This window comes from Erpetoichthys calabaricus, chromosome 6, assembly GCF_900747795.2.
Source record: "Erpetoichthys calabaricus chromosome 6, fErpCal1.3, whole genome shotgun sequence".
Classification (NCBI taxonomy): Eukaryota; Metazoa; Chordata; class Cladistia; order Polypteriformes; family Polypteridae; genus Erpetoichthys; species Erpetoichthys calabaricus.
This window is the reverse complement of record NC_041399.2, coordinates 140838699-140859677: the sequence shown is the minus strand read 5'-3', so window position 1 is coordinate 140859677 and position 20979 is coordinate 140838699. Positions and strand designations below refer to the sequence as shown.

General features: G+C 38.6%; 1 protein-coding gene across 2 annotated transcripts in view; it reads left to right on the top strand.

The window, feature by feature from the left end:
- ssr1 (signal sequence receptor, alpha) overlaps positions 1–20979 on the top strand; it is a 48609-nt gene that overhangs the window by 10857 nt on the left and 16773 nt on the right. For both annotated transcript variants that reach the window (XM_028803959.2, XM_028803960.2), the window contains exons 2-4: positions 405–517; positions 4015–4108; positions 10715–10977. In XM_028803959.2, coding sequence (XP_028659792.1) covers positions 405–517; positions 4015–4108; positions 10715–10977 — 470 coding nt within the window. The remainder of the gene's footprint in view (positions 1–404; positions 518–4014; positions 4109–10714; positions 10978–20979) is intronic.

Here is a 20979-nt window from a genome sequence, read left to right as displayed (position 1 = left end):
ATTCTTTGTTAACCATTTCTTTGTGTGCTACCTGTAGACACTGATTTGAATATTGAAATTAGCTGTGCTCTTTCTTAGTGAAGTCAATGTTCAAATCAGTGAGATTCAATTGAAAGGTCACATCTGGAATACTGTGTGCAGTTTTCCTAACAGTTTTGCAGACACCAAATTAAGATTTGGAGTCTTAATTACAAACCGACCATAGGTTCTGTAGATGGAAAGTCCTGAGGAGAATTTATGGATTTTTTTATGCCAGCATGGAATAAGTAAAGATTTAGGAATACAAGTACTGCACTTCTTTTAAACTAGTAGAGGAAAATGAAACATTACAGAAGTTCGTAAAATTATGAGGAAAGTATATAACCCTGAAGATGTCATTTACTTAATTACCTGTTTAATTATAGGGCCACTGGTTGCTGCTCAAGATGCAACTGAAGATGAGGAGGCAGCCGAAGACCTCATTGCAGAGGAGGAAGATGATGAAGCTGAAGTAGAGGATGATGAAACTACAGATCTGGTTGGTGTGGTTTATTTTTCAGGATTGCACCCTGGTATATTTTCAACATAATTTGGGACAGATAATACATGAAATAGAAAAGAATCCTATCTTGTTCAATTAAAGTTTTTTTTTTTATTGTCTAGTAACTCCGCCATTAAAAGATACTTGGATTCAAGTATGATTATTTGCTGGACTTTGCAGGTATTGGCAGGAAGTAATGGCATATCTAGTGCAATTAGGCCTTTTTCAGCTAGCACGAGGTTGGTAGCCATTTCATAGTTTCAGGGCCTGGCTGTTGATTTTGTTTGGGGGACCTTATTATCCACTTGAGTGACACATCCAGAAGGTAGTTTTTAAGCCATGACATTGTCATCTGAGAGTAGAAATTGTATTAAAAACGCCAAGTTTGTTACAAAGTCCGACCACTTTCTGAAATCATGGTTGAAACACTTTCATGTGTTTTCGGTCTTGTTTTGATGTTATCCAAGTTTTTTTTTCCTTTTTCCAAAAAAATCAAGTTCTGGCAGTGTTAAGCTAGTCTGCATTTAATGTCAAAGGACTTCTTACTTGTTCTGCTCTTGTTACAAAGATCGATTGTAGCAGGAACCATTTACAGGATAATTTGTATAACCAAATTAGAAGTGTAAGCTAGAATGTAGCTTTGGGAATTTAATCTGTTGTTGAAACACTCTGAAGTGTCCATACCAACGCCATAGTCCTGTTTATTATATGTGTGGTCTTGCATAGAGCATGTCAGTTTATGGTCTTCATATCAATATAGGTGGCATGCAGAAGGTGGTTAACCTCTGTGTATATTTTAAACATAATTCTCATAATGTTTAATGACTCTTTGTAAAACCTGCTTGATGTTTTTACTGCAAGGAGCAGTTGAAAGCAAACCAGAATGGCTTGATTAAAAACCTTTCCAGGTTTAGTAGTGCTCAGGTATTGATTGCAGTAAACATCACAGCCTCTGTGTATCACTTATATAGTGAATAAAGTTGTGGTGGCTTTACTTTCCATTAGGATCATGCCTAACAAAAATTTTTACCTTTTTAAATAGGTTTGACAAAACATTTTACATTTGTCAATATTTTATTAAAACACTTAAGTGCAAATGTTACATGTTTGTTGGAGTTCTTGCATAGTGCTGCAGGTCATTGTCAGGTTTTGCGAGTCTCTGTGCCAAACCTGTAAATTTAACTGCAAGCACAATAGATTTTTTGGCAAAGAAGAAAAAAATATTAGGTACTTGCTGAGGGAGTGCTTGACCTCTTTGAATTTAATAAGGTTTTTGGATAATAACTTATTAACTTTACTATAAAAATAGACAATTTTAAATTAAAATTACCTTGTAAGAGAGTGTGTAATAATTCAAGTTTCCACCAAGGGTTGTATTTAATTTTAAACATAAAAACAAAAGAAAATAATGCCCATGATTAAGTAAAACTAATACATTTATATGTAAGAGAGGGCAGTATAGCCATAAGTCCATAGCTGGGTATTATTAAAAATGCAGACTGTTTCAGTAGATAGTTATAATAAATGTGTACAGTCAATTCTCTACATTCATGTGTTTTTACTTTTGCAACTTACAAATACTTTTTTTAATAACTTCTGTTTTTCTTTCGCGTTTACAACTGTGTACCCATACAGTAAATATTATTCTTTGCATGCCAAAAACTGTAATCTGTTAACATATTTTCCTTTTTCCAGTTTAACATTTTATATTCAACATGATTTTACTAGATTACGACTCTCACACATTTCATTTGTATTATCGGATGTTTTATAGAGGCGTAATCAGAATTGCGCTTGGCCTGCAGTATTTAAATATTTGATGGATTACCTGATTGGGATGCTTAGTACAGGTGCTGGTCATAAAATTAGAATATCATGACAAAGTTGATTTATTTCAGTAATTTCATTCAAAAAGTGAAACTTGTATATTAGATTCATCCATTACACACAGACTGATGTATTTCAAATGTTTATTTCTTTTAATGTTGATTATAACTGACAACTAATGAAAGTCCCAAATTCAGTATCTCGGAAAATTAGAATATTGTGAAAAGGTTCAGTATTGAAGACACCTGGTGCCACACTCTAATCAGCTAATTAACTCAAAACACCTGCAAAAGCCTTTAAATGGTCTCTCAGTCTAGTTCTGTAGGCCACACAATCATGGGAAAGACTGCTGACTTGACAGTTGTCCAAAAGACGACCATCGACACCTTGCACAAGGAGGGCAAGACACAAAAGGTCATTGCTAAAGAGGCTGGCTGTTCACAGAGCTCTGTGTCCAAGCACATTAATAGAGAGGCGAAGGGAAGGACAAGATGTGGTAGAAAAGTGTACAAGCAATAGGGATAACCGCACCCTGGAGAGGATTGTGAAACAAAACCCATTCAAAAATGTGGGGGAGATTCACAAAGAGTGGACTGCAGCTAGAGTCAGTGCTTCAAGAACCACCACGCACATACGTATGCAAGACATGGGCATTCCTTGTGTCAAGCCACTCTTGAACAAGAGACAGCATCGGAAGCGTCTCGCCTGGGCTAAAGACAAAAAGGACTGGACTGCTGCTGAGTGGTCCAAAGTTATGTTCTCTTATGAAAGTAAATTTTGCATTTCCTTCGGAAATCAAGGTCCCAGAGTCTGGAGGAAGAGAGGAGAGGCACAGAATCCACGTTGCTTGAGGTCCAGTGTAAAGTTTCCACAGTCGGTGATGGTTTGGGCTGCCATGTCATCTGCTGGTGTTGGTCCAGTGTGTTTTCTGAGGTCCAAGGTCAACGCAGCCGTCTACCAGGAAGTTTTAGAGCACTTCATGCTTCCTGCTGCTGACGAACTTTATGGAGATGCAGATTTCATTTTCCAACAGGACCTGGCACCTGCACACAGTGCCAAAGCTACCAGGACCTGGTTTAAGGACCATGGTATCCCTGTTCTTGATTGGCCAGCAAACTCGCCTGACCTTAACCCCATAGAAAATCTATGGGGTATTGTGAAGAGGAAGATGCAATACGCCGGACCCAACAATTCAGAAGAGCTGAAGGCCACTATCGGAGCAACATGGGCTCTCATAACACCTGAGCAGTGCCACAGACTGATTGACTCCATGCCACACCGCATTGCTGCAGTAATCCAGGCCAAAGGAGCCCCAACTAAGTATTGAGTGCTGTACATGCTCATACTTTTCATGTTCATACCTTTCAGTTGGCCAACATTTCTAAAAATCCTTTTTTTGCATTGGTCTTAATTGATACTCTAATTTTCCGAGGTACTGAATTTGGGACTTTTATTAGTTGTCAGTTATAATCATCAACATTAAAAGAAATAAACATTTGAAATACATCAGTCTGTGTGTAATGAATGAATGAATCTAATATACAAGTTTCACTTTTTGAATGGAATTACTGAAATAAATCAACTTTGTCATGATATTCTAATTTTATGACCAGCACCTGTAATTCTTGGTAATCATTTTACAAATGGCATATGTTCTTTCTTTGTAGGTAGAAGAAAAGGATGATGATGATGAAGATGTATCAAGCGAAGCCAAAGCCTCTCCAAATGCTGACACCACTATCCTTTTTGTCAAAGGAGAAGGTAAATTATGTGGAAAGTAATAATTTTTTGCATGCTCAAAGGAGCAGTAGAAAAGTATGCTTTTTTTTTTTTTTAGTTTTGTCTATAGTTTTCCTTTTTTATTGTTGAAGCATGTTTCCACTTTTTTTTTTTTTTTTCTTTTAATGTGCAAAAAATACCAGATATTTGTTTGTGGAAGTTAAAGAACGGACATTTTGCCAAAAAGTGTATGCTAGATATCAATCACTGTCCTTTCAAAAATGTTTGAGCATACATCTTAAGAAAAATCTTGTTACAAAATAATGACATTAAGATCATGGTGAGGTAATAGTTTTAGCTAAAATTGATAAATGCTCAATTTTATCAGCTAGTCAAATTGGATTTATTAAAGGTAGACATCCAGTATATAATGTATGGTTGTTCAGTAATGTGTACACCCCTTATTAACAGCTGTCGTAGGTCATTAGATGGAGCACAATCTTTTGATGGATTGAAATTGGCATGCTGCATATTTTAGTACTGTACAAATTCTAGTTTTATACATGTGTGCTTGGTGCAAATTGATGAATTCTAATTCAGAAGCCTCTGTTTGTGTAAACAGTATTAATTCTGATTGTTTCAGAATTAACTTTACTGGCCAGGTACACTTGTGTGTACTTGGAATTTGTCTTGATAGTATTGGTGCAACATACAAGGACAACACAAAGATAAATGTAAGTAGGTAAAGTGACAAAATATGATGCAGTATACAAGGGCAATACAAAAAAATAGATGGGATTAAAATGTCCAGGCATTCTAGTGTGCAGGTAATAAATAGATACTGATTAGAAGCTTAGACCTGATTAGTAAGAATAACTGCACTTGGGGAAGTAAATATTTAAGTGGTGTTTTGGCTTGCATTGCACAAAGATGTTTGCTGGAGGGAAGTCTATGGAAAGGTGATACCCTGGGTGTTTAAGATCATTAGTGATCTTTGCAGCCCTCTTCCTTACCCTGGTTTCATATAGGACTTCAGTGTGCCATAAGTTAACAGGCTTTGATGATGAGTTGTAGATTGGCCTTGGCCCGAACAGAGTCGGCACCAAACTGTTATAGTTGATGTCAGAATGGACTTCATGGCTGCGTAGAATTGGACCAGTATTGCTTTGTTCAGCTGACACAAAAGGAACATTCTCTGGTGGGCTTTAATAATGTATGTGATGATATTTTCCCATTTAAGATTTTGTGACAGCATTGTGCCTAGAAACTTAAATGATTCTGTCATCCTAGCGGCTGAGCCATTTATAGCAAGTGATAGAGTAGGTGACTGTTTCTTGAAATCTATGATCATCTCGTGAGGTTTTTGAATGTTAAGGTCCAAGTTATTATGGCTGCACCTCAATGTCTGTACAGTATATGGACTCATCATTATTTGATATGAGCACTATTAGTGTTATGTCATCTGCAGATTAAAGAAATTTGACAAATTAATCGCCAGAGGTACAGATATTTGGATAAAGTGAGAAGTGGGGGAAGGATATATCCCTGCAGTGCACCAGTACTAAGGGTTAATGGGTCATATATATGAACACAACTGCATGTACTAATCTGTAAGAAAGTCTGTGATCCAGTGGCAGATTGAACTAGGTAGGTGAACTGGGAAAGTTTCTTGTCTAGGAGCTCTGGGATGATTGTATTGAAAGTAGAACTACTTCTTCTTTCAGCAGCTCCCCTTAGGGGTTGCCACAGATGATCATCTTCTTCCATATCTTTTTGTCCACTGCATCTTGTTCTGTTAAACCCATCACCTGCATGTCCTCTCTCACCAATTCCATAAACCACCTCTTAGGCCTTTCTCTTTTTCTCTTCCCTGGCAGCTCTATTCTTGGCATCCTTCTCCCAATATACTCGGCATCTCTCCTCTGCACATGTCCAAACCAACGCAGTCTCACTTCTGACTTTGTCTTCCAACCTCAGCTGAGCCTGTAATGTACTTATTTCTAATCCTGTCCATCCTCGTCACACCCAATGCAAATCTTAGCATCTTTAACTCTGCCACCTCCAGCTCTGTCTCCTGCTTTCTGGTCAGTGCCACCATCTCCAGCCCATAACATAGCTGGTCTCACTACCGTCTTGTAGACCTTCTCTTTCACTCTTGCTGAAATCCGTCTGTCACAAATCACTCTCGACACTTTTTTCCATCCATTCCACCCTGCCTGCACTGTCTTTTTCACCTCTCTTCCACAATCCCCGTTACTTTGTACTGTTGATCCCAAGTATTTAAACTCCTCCACCTTCGTCAATTCTACTTCTTGTATCCTCACCATTCCACTGACCTTCCTCTCATTTACACACATGTATTCTGTCTTGTTCCTACTGACCTTCATTCCTCTCCTCTGTAGAGCATATCTCCACCTCTCCAGGGTCTCCTCAACCTTCTCCCTACTGTCACTACAGATCACAATGTCATCAGAAAACATCCTAGTCCATTGGGACTTATGTCTTATCTCGTCTGTCAACCTATCCATCACCATTGCAAATGAGAAAGGGCTCGGAGCCGATCCCTGATGTAATCTCACCTCCACCTTGAATGCATCCGTCACTCCTAACGCAGATCTCACCACTGTCACACTTCCCTCGTACATATCCTGTATAGCTCTTACATACTTCTCATCCACTCCCGGCTTCTTCATACAATACCACAACTCCTCTCGAGGCATCCTCTCATATGCTTTCTCCAGGTCCACAAAGACGCAATGCAACTCCTGGTCTTTATACTTCTCCTTCAACGCCATCAGAGCAAACATCGCATCTGTGGTGCTCTTTCTTGGCATGAAACCATACTGCTGCTCACTAATCCTCACCTCACTTCTTAACCAAGCTTACACTACTCTTTCCCAATACTTCATGCTGTGGCTCATCAATTTTATCCCCCTGTAGTTACTACAGTCCTGCACATCCCCCTTATTCTTAAGTATCGGCACCAGTACACCCTCTGCCCTCACTCTCTTCCTCCTTTTGATCTCCAGCGTCATACTACAGACCACCATCCTATGCTGCATAACTACACTTTCCCCTTCCACTGCTTTGCAGTCTTCAATCTCTTTCATATAGACTCTTCTGCACAGGATGTAATCTACCTGTGTGCATCTTCCTCCACTCTTGTACGTCACCCTATGTCCCTCCCTCTTCTTAAAATTCGTATTCACCACAGCCATGTCCATCCTTTTGGCAAAATTCACTATCCTCTGACCACCTTCATTCCTCTCCTTGACACCATACCTACCCATCACCTCCTCATCTCCTCTGTTCCCTTCACCAACATGTCCATTGAAATCCGCTCCATTCACCACTTTCTGTCCCTTGGGTACACTGTACATCACTTCATCCAACTCACTCCAAAAAATCTTTATTTCTCATCCATTGCACACCCAACTTGCGGGGCATATGCACTAACAACATTTATCATCACACCTCCAATTTCCAGCTTCATAATTCTTCATAATTACTATGCATTTCTAATCCTGTCTGTCATGTAGATGGACTGTATCGTTCATGCCTCAACCATTTGTATATCCAGTTATGCCTTTTTCTTTTCTTTGTAGTTTCAGAGCACAATATAGCAAGAGTTCTGAATGCAACTCTTTGACATTTTGAGAAGACCTTTGTGTTTTTAATGGTTAAAACTGTCTGCCCGGGCCATGTACATGTATAGTGTGAGAACCCATTTTGTGGTGTAGACTGAACATGTTTGTACAATTTGAGCACATATACTATGGCAACTGTATTGAACTGTTGTAGTCACTTGACTATGATTTCTAAAAATCATACTGTGTATGCTGCAGTTTACTGAACTGAGGTATAAAGCATGTGGGGGACTGCAGAGCTGCGATTGGTGACTGGCAGTCAGTGGAGTGGAATAGATAACCAAGATGAGAGCCGGAATGTATCTATAAATGCCAGTAGTCAACTTGATCTTTTTTTTTTTTTTTCTCTTCCCCACCCCCATTCATGACATTGTCCTATCTTCAGTCATCCTTCAACAAATTTCAAGCAGAAATAGCCATTATACACACAAGTAATACCTTGGTTATATTTTTTTAATCAATGTAATGATATCTTGATAAAAAAATAATCAGTTTTGTATTGAAAACAATTTCTGGATAACTCGACTTTTGACTGTATATTGGCTTAAATTACAACTAGTCAGTGGTGCCATAAATTGAGGAATTTTGAGTCCAAGGTTTTGTGTACCAACTCCACAGACTTGTCTTATTAGATCCTTTTTAACAGTTGTAGCTCTGTTTACTGTCATGTAGAGTTTCCTTTGATTGTGCAGTTGTCCTTTGGTATCCATATGGGATTGATTCCAGGACCAATACTTATACCCAAGCCCCTTATAAAACAGTGTAGTAGTTATATATAACCTATGCATATCATCCCGTAATCTTTAAATTCTCTCTTGATTACTTATACTGTATTAGCAGTAGCAACTCTAACACTGCCAGTTTCTCTGTGTTGTTGCTGAATTTGTTCTTGCTGAACCTCTAGCCCACTTTGGCAAGCAGCATGCCACTTTTCAAAAGAGATTTGTATTTTTTTGTCAAGAGAGAGTGCTTTATACTCCCTGGCCCATTTATACTCTGGTGCAGACAGTTGTGCACAGAGGATGCATACTCTGGTCTGTTTATAGTTCAGGCATTTGGCGCACAATACTGTGCCGTTGCAGAGAACTCTGGCATTTATCCCTTTTTTTTTTTTTTCTTTTTTTTTTCCCCTTTGCCTTAACATGATGATCTTGCAGATATTTCCTTTATTGCCTACACAAACTTTAGTCTTTGCTCACTGTCTCTGCGATTTCTTACCATGAGTCTGTCATATTTACTATTGCTGTGTGCTTTGAATGTTGTATTGTGTAGGTGCTGATAGTGACACCTGTTACAACTGTTCTCCGATGACTGCATGTTTTCTTGTGTAGCGTATGTGCAGTTGACAAGCACAGGTCTGTGTAGTTACAAAATTCTAGAGACACATGTTCAGCATGTCATGTATAAGCTGGCCATTAGCCTTTTATCTTGCACTGATTTAAGTCCCTTCCCTTTGTACACACCACCCATTACTGATTTGGATGGTTTAGTGAGTTTTTTAGATCGGCCCTGCTGTAATTGCTTGCTGCCTCTATTGGATCATCAAGACGTCTATTAAACTTGACTGTCGGTCAAAAGGTTTATGTAGGTGAAACAATGACAGGATGATTACTAAGCCATAAGGGGGTGTGAGTGGAGGCCCAGCAGGTCCCTTCAACCCTGTCTTTCCCTGCTGGTACTCCCCCTGATCCAGTGTCCCTCAGGATATGTCTACACATCACTTCATTCACGTGGTTTCAGTGTAGTGCTCAGTGTGCAGCAAATTCTTTTGCTTTTTGGAACTTTGATTATCTTTGGTCTGCAATTGGTTTAATTTGCAAATTCAGAACTCTCATGTGTGGAGGTCCATCTGTACTTGAGTATTTAAACAGGTACCTTATTGTGTATTGTCATTTCTTGTGTCCAGAGTTGCATAAGTATACTCAAACTCCTTTTAAATACACCTTACTCTTGAACTTGAAAGAACAATATTGGAGTCTTAACTTCCTTAGCGTTATACTTTTTTTTTTTTTCTCTCTCTCAAAAAATCATAAAAATTGTTGGATTTTTGGCTGGAAAAATGACTTAAATCTAATCTTTCTACTGTAAAACATGCAAAACACTAGAAATACAAAGTCAGAAATGTGAAAAGTATGATACAAATGATATGAAATTAATATTATCCATGCGAATACTGTATATACTGTTTAAAAAAAAAAAGTCTTGTGTGGTATATTTTTGAATGGGAAAACTGCTTAGGTGTATGGTCATCAAGGAATAACTTCAAGTAAGTAAGTGGATCTTGGCTGTCAATGTTAGCTTTTATTCCTGGCTCCCCCACAAAATCAAAGTGAGGTGGTGCTGGTTTTTGAAGTGGGGTCAACAGAAACCCAAACGTGAGAGTCACATTTGTTTTCATCAGAATCCCTTTTCGGTTTCACTGTCTGTTTTACTGCTACAAGGCAGATTCATTACTGCTGATGAGGGGATCCTCAACAACATTGCTTATATCACTGTCAAGAGTATACAAAATGTTGGCTGCTGAAAAATATTTGAGGCACTATAATGTAAGACTCGCCTATACTGTTGCCCAAGTAACGCTCTGGACTAATACCACTTTTACAACCTGAGAAATCCTTGGGTCTAACGCTTATGCGAGACACGTTTATACAGTTGCCCAAGTGACACTTCGAACTAAGGTGAAGAAGGTTAAAGATTCCTGGATGTTAAAGAATTCATTGACATCTCTGTCAGTCCCTAACATGCTCTGTGAATGTTCTAGAAGATAGAAAATGTGTAGTGAATCAATATACGTATGTTGCTGAACTTTAAAGGGTTTTGCTAGATGAGATATGCAACTTTGCATGCTTCCCTTCCTGCAGCTGATTCTGACTGTAAACTGTTACCAGGGTATTTTCCTCTGTAATTGAATTAATGCAGGCACCAAAATTAAGATTTTTTTATATAAACTGTGTTCAGTTATATAATGAAAGTGTGTTTTTTTTTTTTTTTTTTTATATAGATTTCCCAGCCAACAATATTGTCAAATTCCTTGTTGGCTTTACTAACAAAGGAAATGAAGACTTTGTGGTTGAATCTTTGGATGCTTCCTTTCGATATCCCCAGGATTATCAGTTCTATATACAGAACTTCACCGCCCTTCAGCTAAATACCTTGGTGCAGCCTCAACGACAAGCAACCTTTGAATATTCCTTTATTCCAGCTGAGCCAATGGGGGGCCGTCCTTTTGGCCTTGTTATTAATCTCAACTACAAGGATCTTTCTGTAAGTAGATAAAATGTATTGGCAAACCTCTTGCCAAATCTTAATGATGCCTTTAATAAAGCTCTGTTTTCTCAACAATTTAAAAACTATTTTGGTTTCATATGGTGAACGATTCTTCAACAATTAATCAATATTACTTAAGATGAGAGAAATCAATTTTTGGGGTGTGGTGCAAGGATATGATTTTTGAAAGGATAATATGAATGATCACAATTACTTGATTCAGGGGAACGGATAATAAAGTAGTCAAAGCAATTAATCAATGTAATTTATTTACTTTGTTTTAAACAACACTGTTAAACAAAAATAACTTTTTTTTTTTTTTAAATGCGTTCCTCAGTTATACATTGGGTTTTTTTATATTGTGTTTGAGTTTGCAAGCAGGTCAACTCCTCTTCATTTAACAATTCAATAAACCAAGTAAAACAGTAGCTCAGTTATTCTTAAATATATGCTCAATTTCGCCCTGTGACAGAATAAATCTAGATGAATAATCTGGTGAACTGACCAGTTCGAAGTGTTTAATACTACGGACTGACATCATTGTGAATGTCTACAACATGTCTCAACCTTTGGACATTTTTTGATATTCTTACAGTTCTCAGTGGTTCAATTTAACATGTCATTCTCCGGTAGATTGAACCATTTTAAAACAATATATACAAAATCTCTTTTGCTGCTCTGTTACAAATTTGGGTTCAATGTATGCCATAGGGTGGCACGGTGGCGCAGTGGGTAGTGCTGCTGCCTCGCAGTTGGGAGATCTGGGGACCAGGGTTCGCTTCCCTGGTCCTCCCTGCGTGGAGTTTGTATGTTCTCCCCGTGTCTGCATGGGTTTCCTCCCACAGTCCAAGACATGCAGGTTAGGTGGATTGGCGATTCTAAATTGGCCCTAGTGTGTGCTTGGTGTGTTTGTGTATGTCCTGCGGTGGGTTGGCACCCTGCCCGGGATTGGTTCCTGCCTTGTGCCCTGTGTGTGGCTGGGATTGGCTCCAGCAGACGCCCGTGACCCTGTGTTCGGATTTCAGCGGGTTGGAAAATGGATGGATGGATGTATGCCATAACAGAACAAATACTGAAGGACTGAGTAGTTGTCCTTGGCCACTGAATTTGTTTTTAGTGTATAATATGTATTCCCCAACTATATTTGCTTGCTTTTCATGAGCACTTAAATGTCACAGTCATTTAATTAATTGATATTAGCAGTTAAATACTTCTATACCTCAACTCATAGTTTAGAATTATACACGTCTTTTGTTCCCCCACAGTATACCAGCTAGACATTCCTAATTCTTGAGATGTAATTATAAATATGGATTACTATTTTAATTATGCAGTATGTTTCTTTTCAAAGCTTATTCTGTATGATGCACACAAACAATAAACTGCATACAAATCTACCAGATGTTCATAAGTTTGTTTTATAAGGAGGATACAGGGATAAATTTTACGTTTTGCAAGAAAAAAAACTATAGTTAATCAGCAAGTTCTTTTTCTAATTGAAAATTTATGCTGGTGTATTAAACATGAGCTCGCTCAGCATCTAAATTCGGACAAGAGGTGTCTGTTTTAATTAAAGAACAAAATTAAAAGGTCTGAATTCATTAAAAGTAGGGTTTCTTGCCATTTGTGTTATTTGCACAGGATGACTCCTTTGATCCCTTCTTCAGTTTATTACTCCACTTTCTTTGATACAAGTAAGCCCGCAATTCGCTAGCGAATCGGAAATCCAAGAATGGCAATCAGTGTGTGTTCCGTCCGATATCTGGATGGATGACATATCATGGAAGGTGGATGCGTCTGGGGAAATGTCATTTAATTACATAAGCATATCTGTACTAAAGCGATTTTGTTTTGTGGAGACGTGATTCCGTTGCCTTTGCTGACCCCGACTGCTGGCAGAGTGGAGCACAGAAAGTTTAGTTTACAGGTTGTGGTGTTCGTGTGCCAGCCACTGAGTCTGGGAAGCCGCTGGCTGCGTTGAACTCTGGGGCGGGCGCCAAACTGAATGACCGTTATGTGATCTACATTACTGGCACAGTGGTTTAGAGCAAATCTAGTTTACAGGTGGTGTTTGGGCGCCACCTACTGACTGGGGAATCTGCCGCGTTTTGGAAAGCTGCTGCGTTTGACTGTACAGGTTGTGTTGTTTGGGCGCCACCTACTGACTCTGGGAAGCCGCTGCGTTTGACTCTGGACTCTGGGGCGGGCGCCAAGACCGCAGTGCGCATGCTCCTCGGTGCGTCTGCTGTGCATATATTAACTGTGGTTTAGTAAGATAGGTAAAGTCTAATATTCCAGACTTCTCTCTCACTCTGGTAAAAGTCTGCCTTGCTGCTCTGTTTATAGGAAGTTCACAGCAAAGAAAGACTTGTGCAGTAACCAAACTACTTCATGTAAAAGGGAACAACTGAATTACTCTAAAGCAGATTACTGTAAAGCAGATGCAAAAAAAATTATTTTTTTTGTGATAGGCGAATTTACTGATCACCACTAGTCCAATTGACCAGTTCGGCCAATTTGATTGGAGCATTACTAAAGTGCACCACAGGATCACAGAAAAAATTCTGTGAACTAATAAGCAGAAAGTTTTGATTTTTAAAGTCTGTTCTTACTTTTTTTTGGAGTTGCTGTGGAATTTCTAAGAGTTCTGCCGACAAAGTAAATTTGACTTTTAAATATGTTTTAATAAGTAGGGAGTTGTATAAACACTATCGGCGCATGCTCCCAACCCTCCTCTCTCTCATACCTGTACATTGACTGCATTAATTATGAAGTAAACTTTAAACACAAGTTATGTGCTGTGGCTCCCTTCTGTCTTTGGTAACCACTTTGTGCACATGTTCTAAATTTTTCACTATGCCTGTTAAAAACTCGTTCTGGTGAATTGCACAAAGTAAAGGGTTTTTCATAGTGCTCTGAATTCGGCAACACCAAGCAAAAAATTAGGAAACAGACCTGGGGCCTCATGTATAAATGGTGCGTATGCACAGAAATGTTGCATAAGAACGTTTCCACATTCAAATTGCGATGTATAAAACCTAAACTTGCCGTAAAGCCACGCACATTTCCATGGTAGCTCATACCTTGTCGTGCGCAAGTTCTCTGCTTGGTTTTGCAGACTGGCAGCACCCAGCATCAAAGCAGTGCTACTGTTCCTGTGTGGTTTCCCTTTCTTTTTTACATCCACATCCCTGACATGGCTTTATAAATACACTGAAATTAACCGCATATTGTTTTAGTTTAATGCATCTGATTGTAATTAACCTGTAACAATATAATGGTCCACAGAATGGTCAAACTATTCTAAATACCATAACTGCTTTAGCGTTGTTACTCTTACTGCACCTTCTTCTGTCAGCTGCTCCCATTATGGGTTGCCACAGCGGATCATCTTTTTCCATATTACTCTCACTGTACCACTTGGATACAGTGATATAAATACTCCAAGTGTGAATCACAGATCTACAGCAATCGGAAAGAGAATTATTGGTATACAGCATCAAGCACATGCTGCCTCAGCCATTCGCTATTTGAACTGCTCTCATCCGACCAACGCTTCAGAGCCTTTCCTGTTTGGACCTCGCGGTTCACAGTTTCATCCCAAGAACTATACACGTACTCAATCAGGCCATCAAGTGCTCCTTGTAGAACTGTTTGTAGTTGCAAGTTACCGTGAGGTAATTGTACTTATGATACAGTTATAATATTGCACAACCTGAGCCACTTTATAAAGCGCGTATTTAAATATGATGACGATATCATTTTTAAGATGAAATGCAGCAAAATATATTTATTATACAGATAAAACTTTAACTACACGGTGCCGCAGCGCTAGCAAGAAACTTGAGCTTTGTTCACGGTTTGTTCCTACCACGCGCTGTATTCATGCAGTGGCTGGCGCAACAATGGAAGGAAAGATGGATAGAATAATTAAACATTACGACGATATTTCGATGTTCCTTAAAAGTTTTGAAGAATCAGCGTTCTAAGCTTACATATGGCTTAACGTCTATTGTAGAGCTGATTGTGTGGCGATTGGGTATTTGGAGAAAGAAAAGTAAGGACAGGAATTGGGGGTTAGTATGTTTGAAAAAGACAGTACTTCTGTAATAAAGCATTTCATCGAAGGTCGCGCATGGCTCAGCAAGCATCTTGCGTAAGACATGAACAATCACTGCGCCACCGTGTTCCCATGTTTAATAACATGCTTTAACTCATTAAAATACTGAGAAGTATACGTGATATCATTTTCATTATTCAGAGAGCTGTAATACTACGAATGCAATGGATTCTGTGTCCTGTCGGAGGAAGAGCACGTAGTGATTCAGGCACATAGAGTACATAGAAGATCAAATACAAAACAAAGCATTTAACATGCAACTTTAGTTACAATGGGATTTGAGAAACTAGTAAATGATTTTAAGATAGCTTATTTCGTCATTAAAGTAGAACATTATAAACCAAGTGATTAAAGTGTAAATTTCTAGATTAAAGTTGACATTTCATGCTTTTTTTCACACTACCTTTTTTTTTTTTTTTTTTCTCCCCTCAATGTACCCTAATAAGCTTTCATATGACACTCAGACGGTGGGCTATGAGTCGTTTTTTCACGCCAACTTTGATATGTGAGAACTTTTTTGTTTCGGGCACTGTGCGGCTTTGTGAACTTGAGCTTTCGAGTTTCTCCGACACTCTGTCACTTGATCAGCTTCCTTTTGTTGCTTATATAACTGTTTAAACCAACAAATAGTACGTTTTTCTTTGCCTCCATTTGGTATTTGCTGAAATTCTTCTATTTTTTTTTACTTTTGCCATTGTCTTTTCACAGAACGCTGAGCTTAAGGGCAATTTATATTGATTTGCATATTCAAAGAGGCGTAATTCTGGGAGGAGTTGGGGCGGGACAGCAGGCGCGTGTACGAGCGTTACTTTTCACGCTGACCAGGATTTATGTAGCAGAAGAATGTGGAAGTTGGCGAACGCACAGATTTATGCATCTGGATTTTTCTGTGCGTAAGCACATTTCGGCTTTTGTGCTTGCGTCATGTTATAGTGCGAATTCTATGCACGGCGTTATGCATGAGGCCCCTGGACAGGTTGCCAGTTCTTTATAGAGCACTTGGACACACTTTAGCTCTCACTAGTGCAAATATAGAATAAGAAGACAGAAATAGCCTACTGATCACCATTGTGATGTTATACACAACCTTGGCTGAGAGAATTCTGTAAGAAACATCATCTTACTAAAATTAAAATTTCTGAGAGAGACCGGAAAACAAAATCACTATATAAAATGTTACTTATTCATCTAACTAACATAATACTTGGATTTTCTACAAAGGAACACCTAGACTACTAGTATTTAACTAGCTACCTACTAAAATAACAATATTGATTTTTATCTTTCTTTAATTAGCATGCACTGATGTATTTAAAAAAAAAAAAAAAAAAGGCACTAAAGTGTGCTGTAGAGGTTTTGTAGGCCAGTCTCTATGCCTGGCCCCCAAGATCCTTGGGATTACAGGCCTGACACAACAGGAAGGCCATTAAGAACATCATGGAAACTGCTGAGAAAGTTTCATGATGACTTTGAATTAAGAGGCGGGATTAGTTGAGCATTCACGATACCTGGACAGAAGCTGGGGTTTGATGTTTGAAAGATCTGAAACACCCAATAACCACGGGTAATATCAATGATGATGTGTCCAGGCTGCACCGGAAGGTGTGTGAGAATGCTTAACTATATATAAAGAACAATAATGTGACAAATTTCAGTAACAATTTTTATTTGAAGTGTGTCTACATAGTGACCTCATAACATGCATAAACATGAAATGACATTTAAGAATCAATACTTGATTAGTATTGAACATTTAAGATCAGTATGTGCAAGCCGTGGAACAGTTTTTCTTGTGTGTGTGTGTTTTTGTTTATTTTTTTTTTTTAAACTTTAATATCACTGCACCTTAATTTAGCAAATATTTATCACTCCTTGTTTTACTACAATGCAGTAACATCTATTTTATAAAATATATTGCTTCTTAAATGATAAATGTAATTCAGTGACACATTAGCCACATTTATTACCCTGTTGGACATTTAAACTAATCTTGAATTACCGTATTTACCCGTGTACCACGCACACATTTTTCCCGAAAATTAGCATTAGAAAATCAGGTGCGCATCATACACAAGGAAATTTTTTCTTGTAATGTTTACTTCTTCTGCTCGCTCTCTCTTGCTTGCCCTCTCTTGCTCGTTCGCTCGTGCTCTCTCTCTCTTGCTCACTTGCTCTTTTGTCATGCAACAAAAACAAAAGGGCATTTTGCGGAAAATGTGCCCAAAACTCTTCCTATACAATCACAACTTGCGTCGTACACGGGACAAATTTTTTTCCGTGATTTTCTTTGTAAAAATTAGGGTGCGTATCTTACACAAGGGCACATGGTACACGAGTAAATACGGTACTTGAAATTAAAGATACAGCAGAAAGACTCGTGTCTTTCTGTAATTGAGTTACACATATATCCAGTTGCTCACATGTAGCAGTTGCATTAATCCATCTCAGATGTGTCCTCACAGTTCCATATCAGACATAAAGAAGTGTTTTAAATGAAGATCTAGTGCTTGTTTGTTCATAGTGGTGTTGCATGAATTGAGCATAAAAGACAACCAGCCATCATGACTGATAACTCTTCTAATATGATCCGTGCGGTACAGCTTATGGAGCTACTTCATGTCGATTTGTATCGAAGGCTGCTATGAAAATTCCAACAATTGCCTGCTTGTTCAGCCAGGTAATGCATCTTGCAAACTTTTTTCATTGTAGCAATACAGCTAGACCAATGTTAAAACAAAAGCAATGTTTATTGGAAATGCTAACACACAAGCTTGATTAAAGTGGTCCCGCAAAGGAACAGCGTATTGGAGTTGCTAGGGAGGTTTTTAAAGCAACATCTCAGCAGCTTTCCATATAGGAAGCAAGATTGCTCCCGGTGTGACTAACATCTGCCACAGGTGCCCTCATTTCTAATGTAGTGAACATGTGATAGTCACGTTGAACAGCTGGACATTCAGGGAATTACTGAGAGATGTGGCGATGCTTTGCTTTAGTACCTCATAAAGCCTAGGTACAGTAAGTCATTTGATTTCTGGTTTGTATTGCATACTGCAGTTCCAAAATCTAGCCACATATGTTTACAGATAAAACTGCTGGACAGCCAAGTATAGTAAGTCGGTGTTGGTTTGAGCAGATAACAGTAAGTTCGGTTGGTTTTTGGAACATTGGTTTGGTGGGGCGTACTTTCCAGGAGTAACATCATTGACCGACTTAAACCCTTCGACAGCTCCGGAACCGTAAGTAATTGAGAGCGTATCGCCATTTGCTTGGTACGTCGAAATCTATCTTTGGGCAGTTCGGTTTTGGCATCCGTCCTTCTGACAAATATGGGCAAACTGAGTAATGACGGCTGGGTATTAACAACGGTCATTGTTTTAAGTTTAGCCGATCTCGGATCTAAAATGACCATGCCAACATAATTATTACTCCAACTCTGATTAGAGTCGTAAAATACGGTTTGTTTTGAAAATTTGTTTGCCAGAAAAAATCTAATAAGGTGCGCCGAAGAGCTGAGTTCACGTCTCGCAGCCCCGTTTAAACAGGAAGCTCTTTATTACATCTGCCAAAAAGGTCTATTTTAAGCGCAAATCAGTGTCACAAATCAGTGCCATGATAACAAATCATTTCAAGGACTTAAAAAAAATCTTTGCAGGGAAAGTGTGGATTTCACAAACGTAGAATTTGTAGCCTGATTCAATCGGGCTCCCAGTCGCTATGTTTCTTTAAATTGCAGAGAGATGGCGGAAGTGTCAAAGTGTGAGAAGGCCGACCATAGACATAGAATTACTAAACGCCACATCACCAGCACCATCGTACGTCAGCGTCACCACCACATTGCGAGTGGCACTGCTGTGGAGTGAAGTAATGGATAAAGATGCCTCGCGTATATGCTGCTTGGGATTGTACAAACCGCTGTACGCTCCAAACCAGATCCCGGGAGATTACATTTCATAGGTGAGGCTGAACAATTCTTTTTGTTATATTTCTCCATTAGAAAATCCCATTTTATAATCTTGGCACTCAAGGTCACCTTACAATAAAATTAAACATTAGTGAAATTAAAACAAGGGAATGATAAATCAAACATCAATAATTAGCAAACAAACAAAGATAACTGCCAGTAACAGTGCAAAATTCACAATTGGTATGCCAGTTTGAAAAGTTTTGAGGGCAGTTTTAAAATGTGTTATTGAATCGAGCTGACGTACTGTATATGAGCCGGAAGAGAATCCCGAGTTCAGGAGCACTATGAGAGACGCTCGAGCTCCCATAGAACAGAGTCTGACATGTGGTACAGAAAGTAGAGTGAGCGAGAGGGGTGTCAGTCTGTAGGAGATCAGTGAGGTTGTGGAGAGCTTTAAATGTTAAGAGAGGTATTTTGTATTGTATTTTGTAGTTAACAGGGAGCCAGTGAAGCTGAGAGAGAATCGGTCAGTGGATGTAGAACAGCAGGTTATTATCCTGGCAGCAGAATTTTGAAGAAGTTGTAAGCGATGGATAGGTTTTTATGAGATGCCAGATAGAATAGCATTACAGTAATCTATACGTGAGGTGACTCGGGCATTAATAGTCCGCGAAATGTTACTTATATGGGAGGAATTATTTAATTAGTAGTAGTAGTATTATTTAATTGCCTTTATTAGTGTATAAATGGATATAAATTACATTTAAACGATTCGCCAAAATCTGTTGTATGTAAACGGTACTGTTTTAAACATTGTTTTTTCATCAGAAAACCCAGTTTCCACGTCTACGTGTATTAGTTTAAATGATAAATGGCACTTTTACCACTTGCAATAGGGCGGACGCACTGACGTATCGTGTCGACTCAGCAACACAGTGAATGCGGCGTCTATCTATATATGTCTGATTTGTTCGCTTTCCGACGTAGTGTAAATAAAGTAAATTCATCTCTCTGTGGTGTGTATTCCATATGTAATACAATGTAACACATTATAATTCTCCTGCTTTACGTGAATATACCCATGCCACCAAAAAAAAAGACGTACAATTCCACGGTCCACTTCAGATGCCAGAGAAAAGTCTATTTCAAGGGCGTCTCAAATGCCACAGCAGACACAATCCAAAGTGGACGAACTTGCAAAAAAAATGCGAATCAGAAAACTGTTTGTTCTATTTCTGTGTTCGATTTCTTTTGTTTGGGAAATTCACCAGTTATAGTATCCTGGGCAACGGCCGGTACTCCTGCTAGTGTGTGTGTGTGTGTGTGATATATATAGGAAAACAGAGGAAAACAATGAATTTAATTCATTTTGGAATAAGGCTGTAACATAACAAAATGTGGAAAAAGTGATGTGCTGTGAATACTTTCTGGATGCACTGTATGTATATAATTTTTTTTTTTGGGCACAAGGTGAATAAAATGGAGGCTTGGATCTAAAAGCCATCTCCAGTGTTGATTGTTTAGGCTCTACTTGTTATCCCAGTCGACATTCAAACATTTCTGGGTGATGTCAGGATAAGTGATTTCTCAAATTTATGTAACAATACTTCTGAGTTGTAAAACTTGCATATGGCTTTGTTTTTATCCAGTTGTTCTTTGCTGACACACTGATTGAATCCGTTGGTCCACATGTCTGATTTAAGTTAAAAGGCGCTGATTTTATGTGAAGTATTAAAGTGCTTTTTCCATAGAAAGCCTTAACAGGCACATTAGCGACTTCTACTGAATTAGATGCCAAAAACGAAGATAACAAAAACCAACATATAGTAAGTAATACAGCAGGATAGAGATCCACTAGCTCAATCTTGAGACTTCAAAATCGAATGGATTAAACAAAAGATAATCAGAAAATCTGTATTTTCCCCAGGCATAATTGGTAATGGGTGGGTAAATCACAATATTTGTAAATACTGTA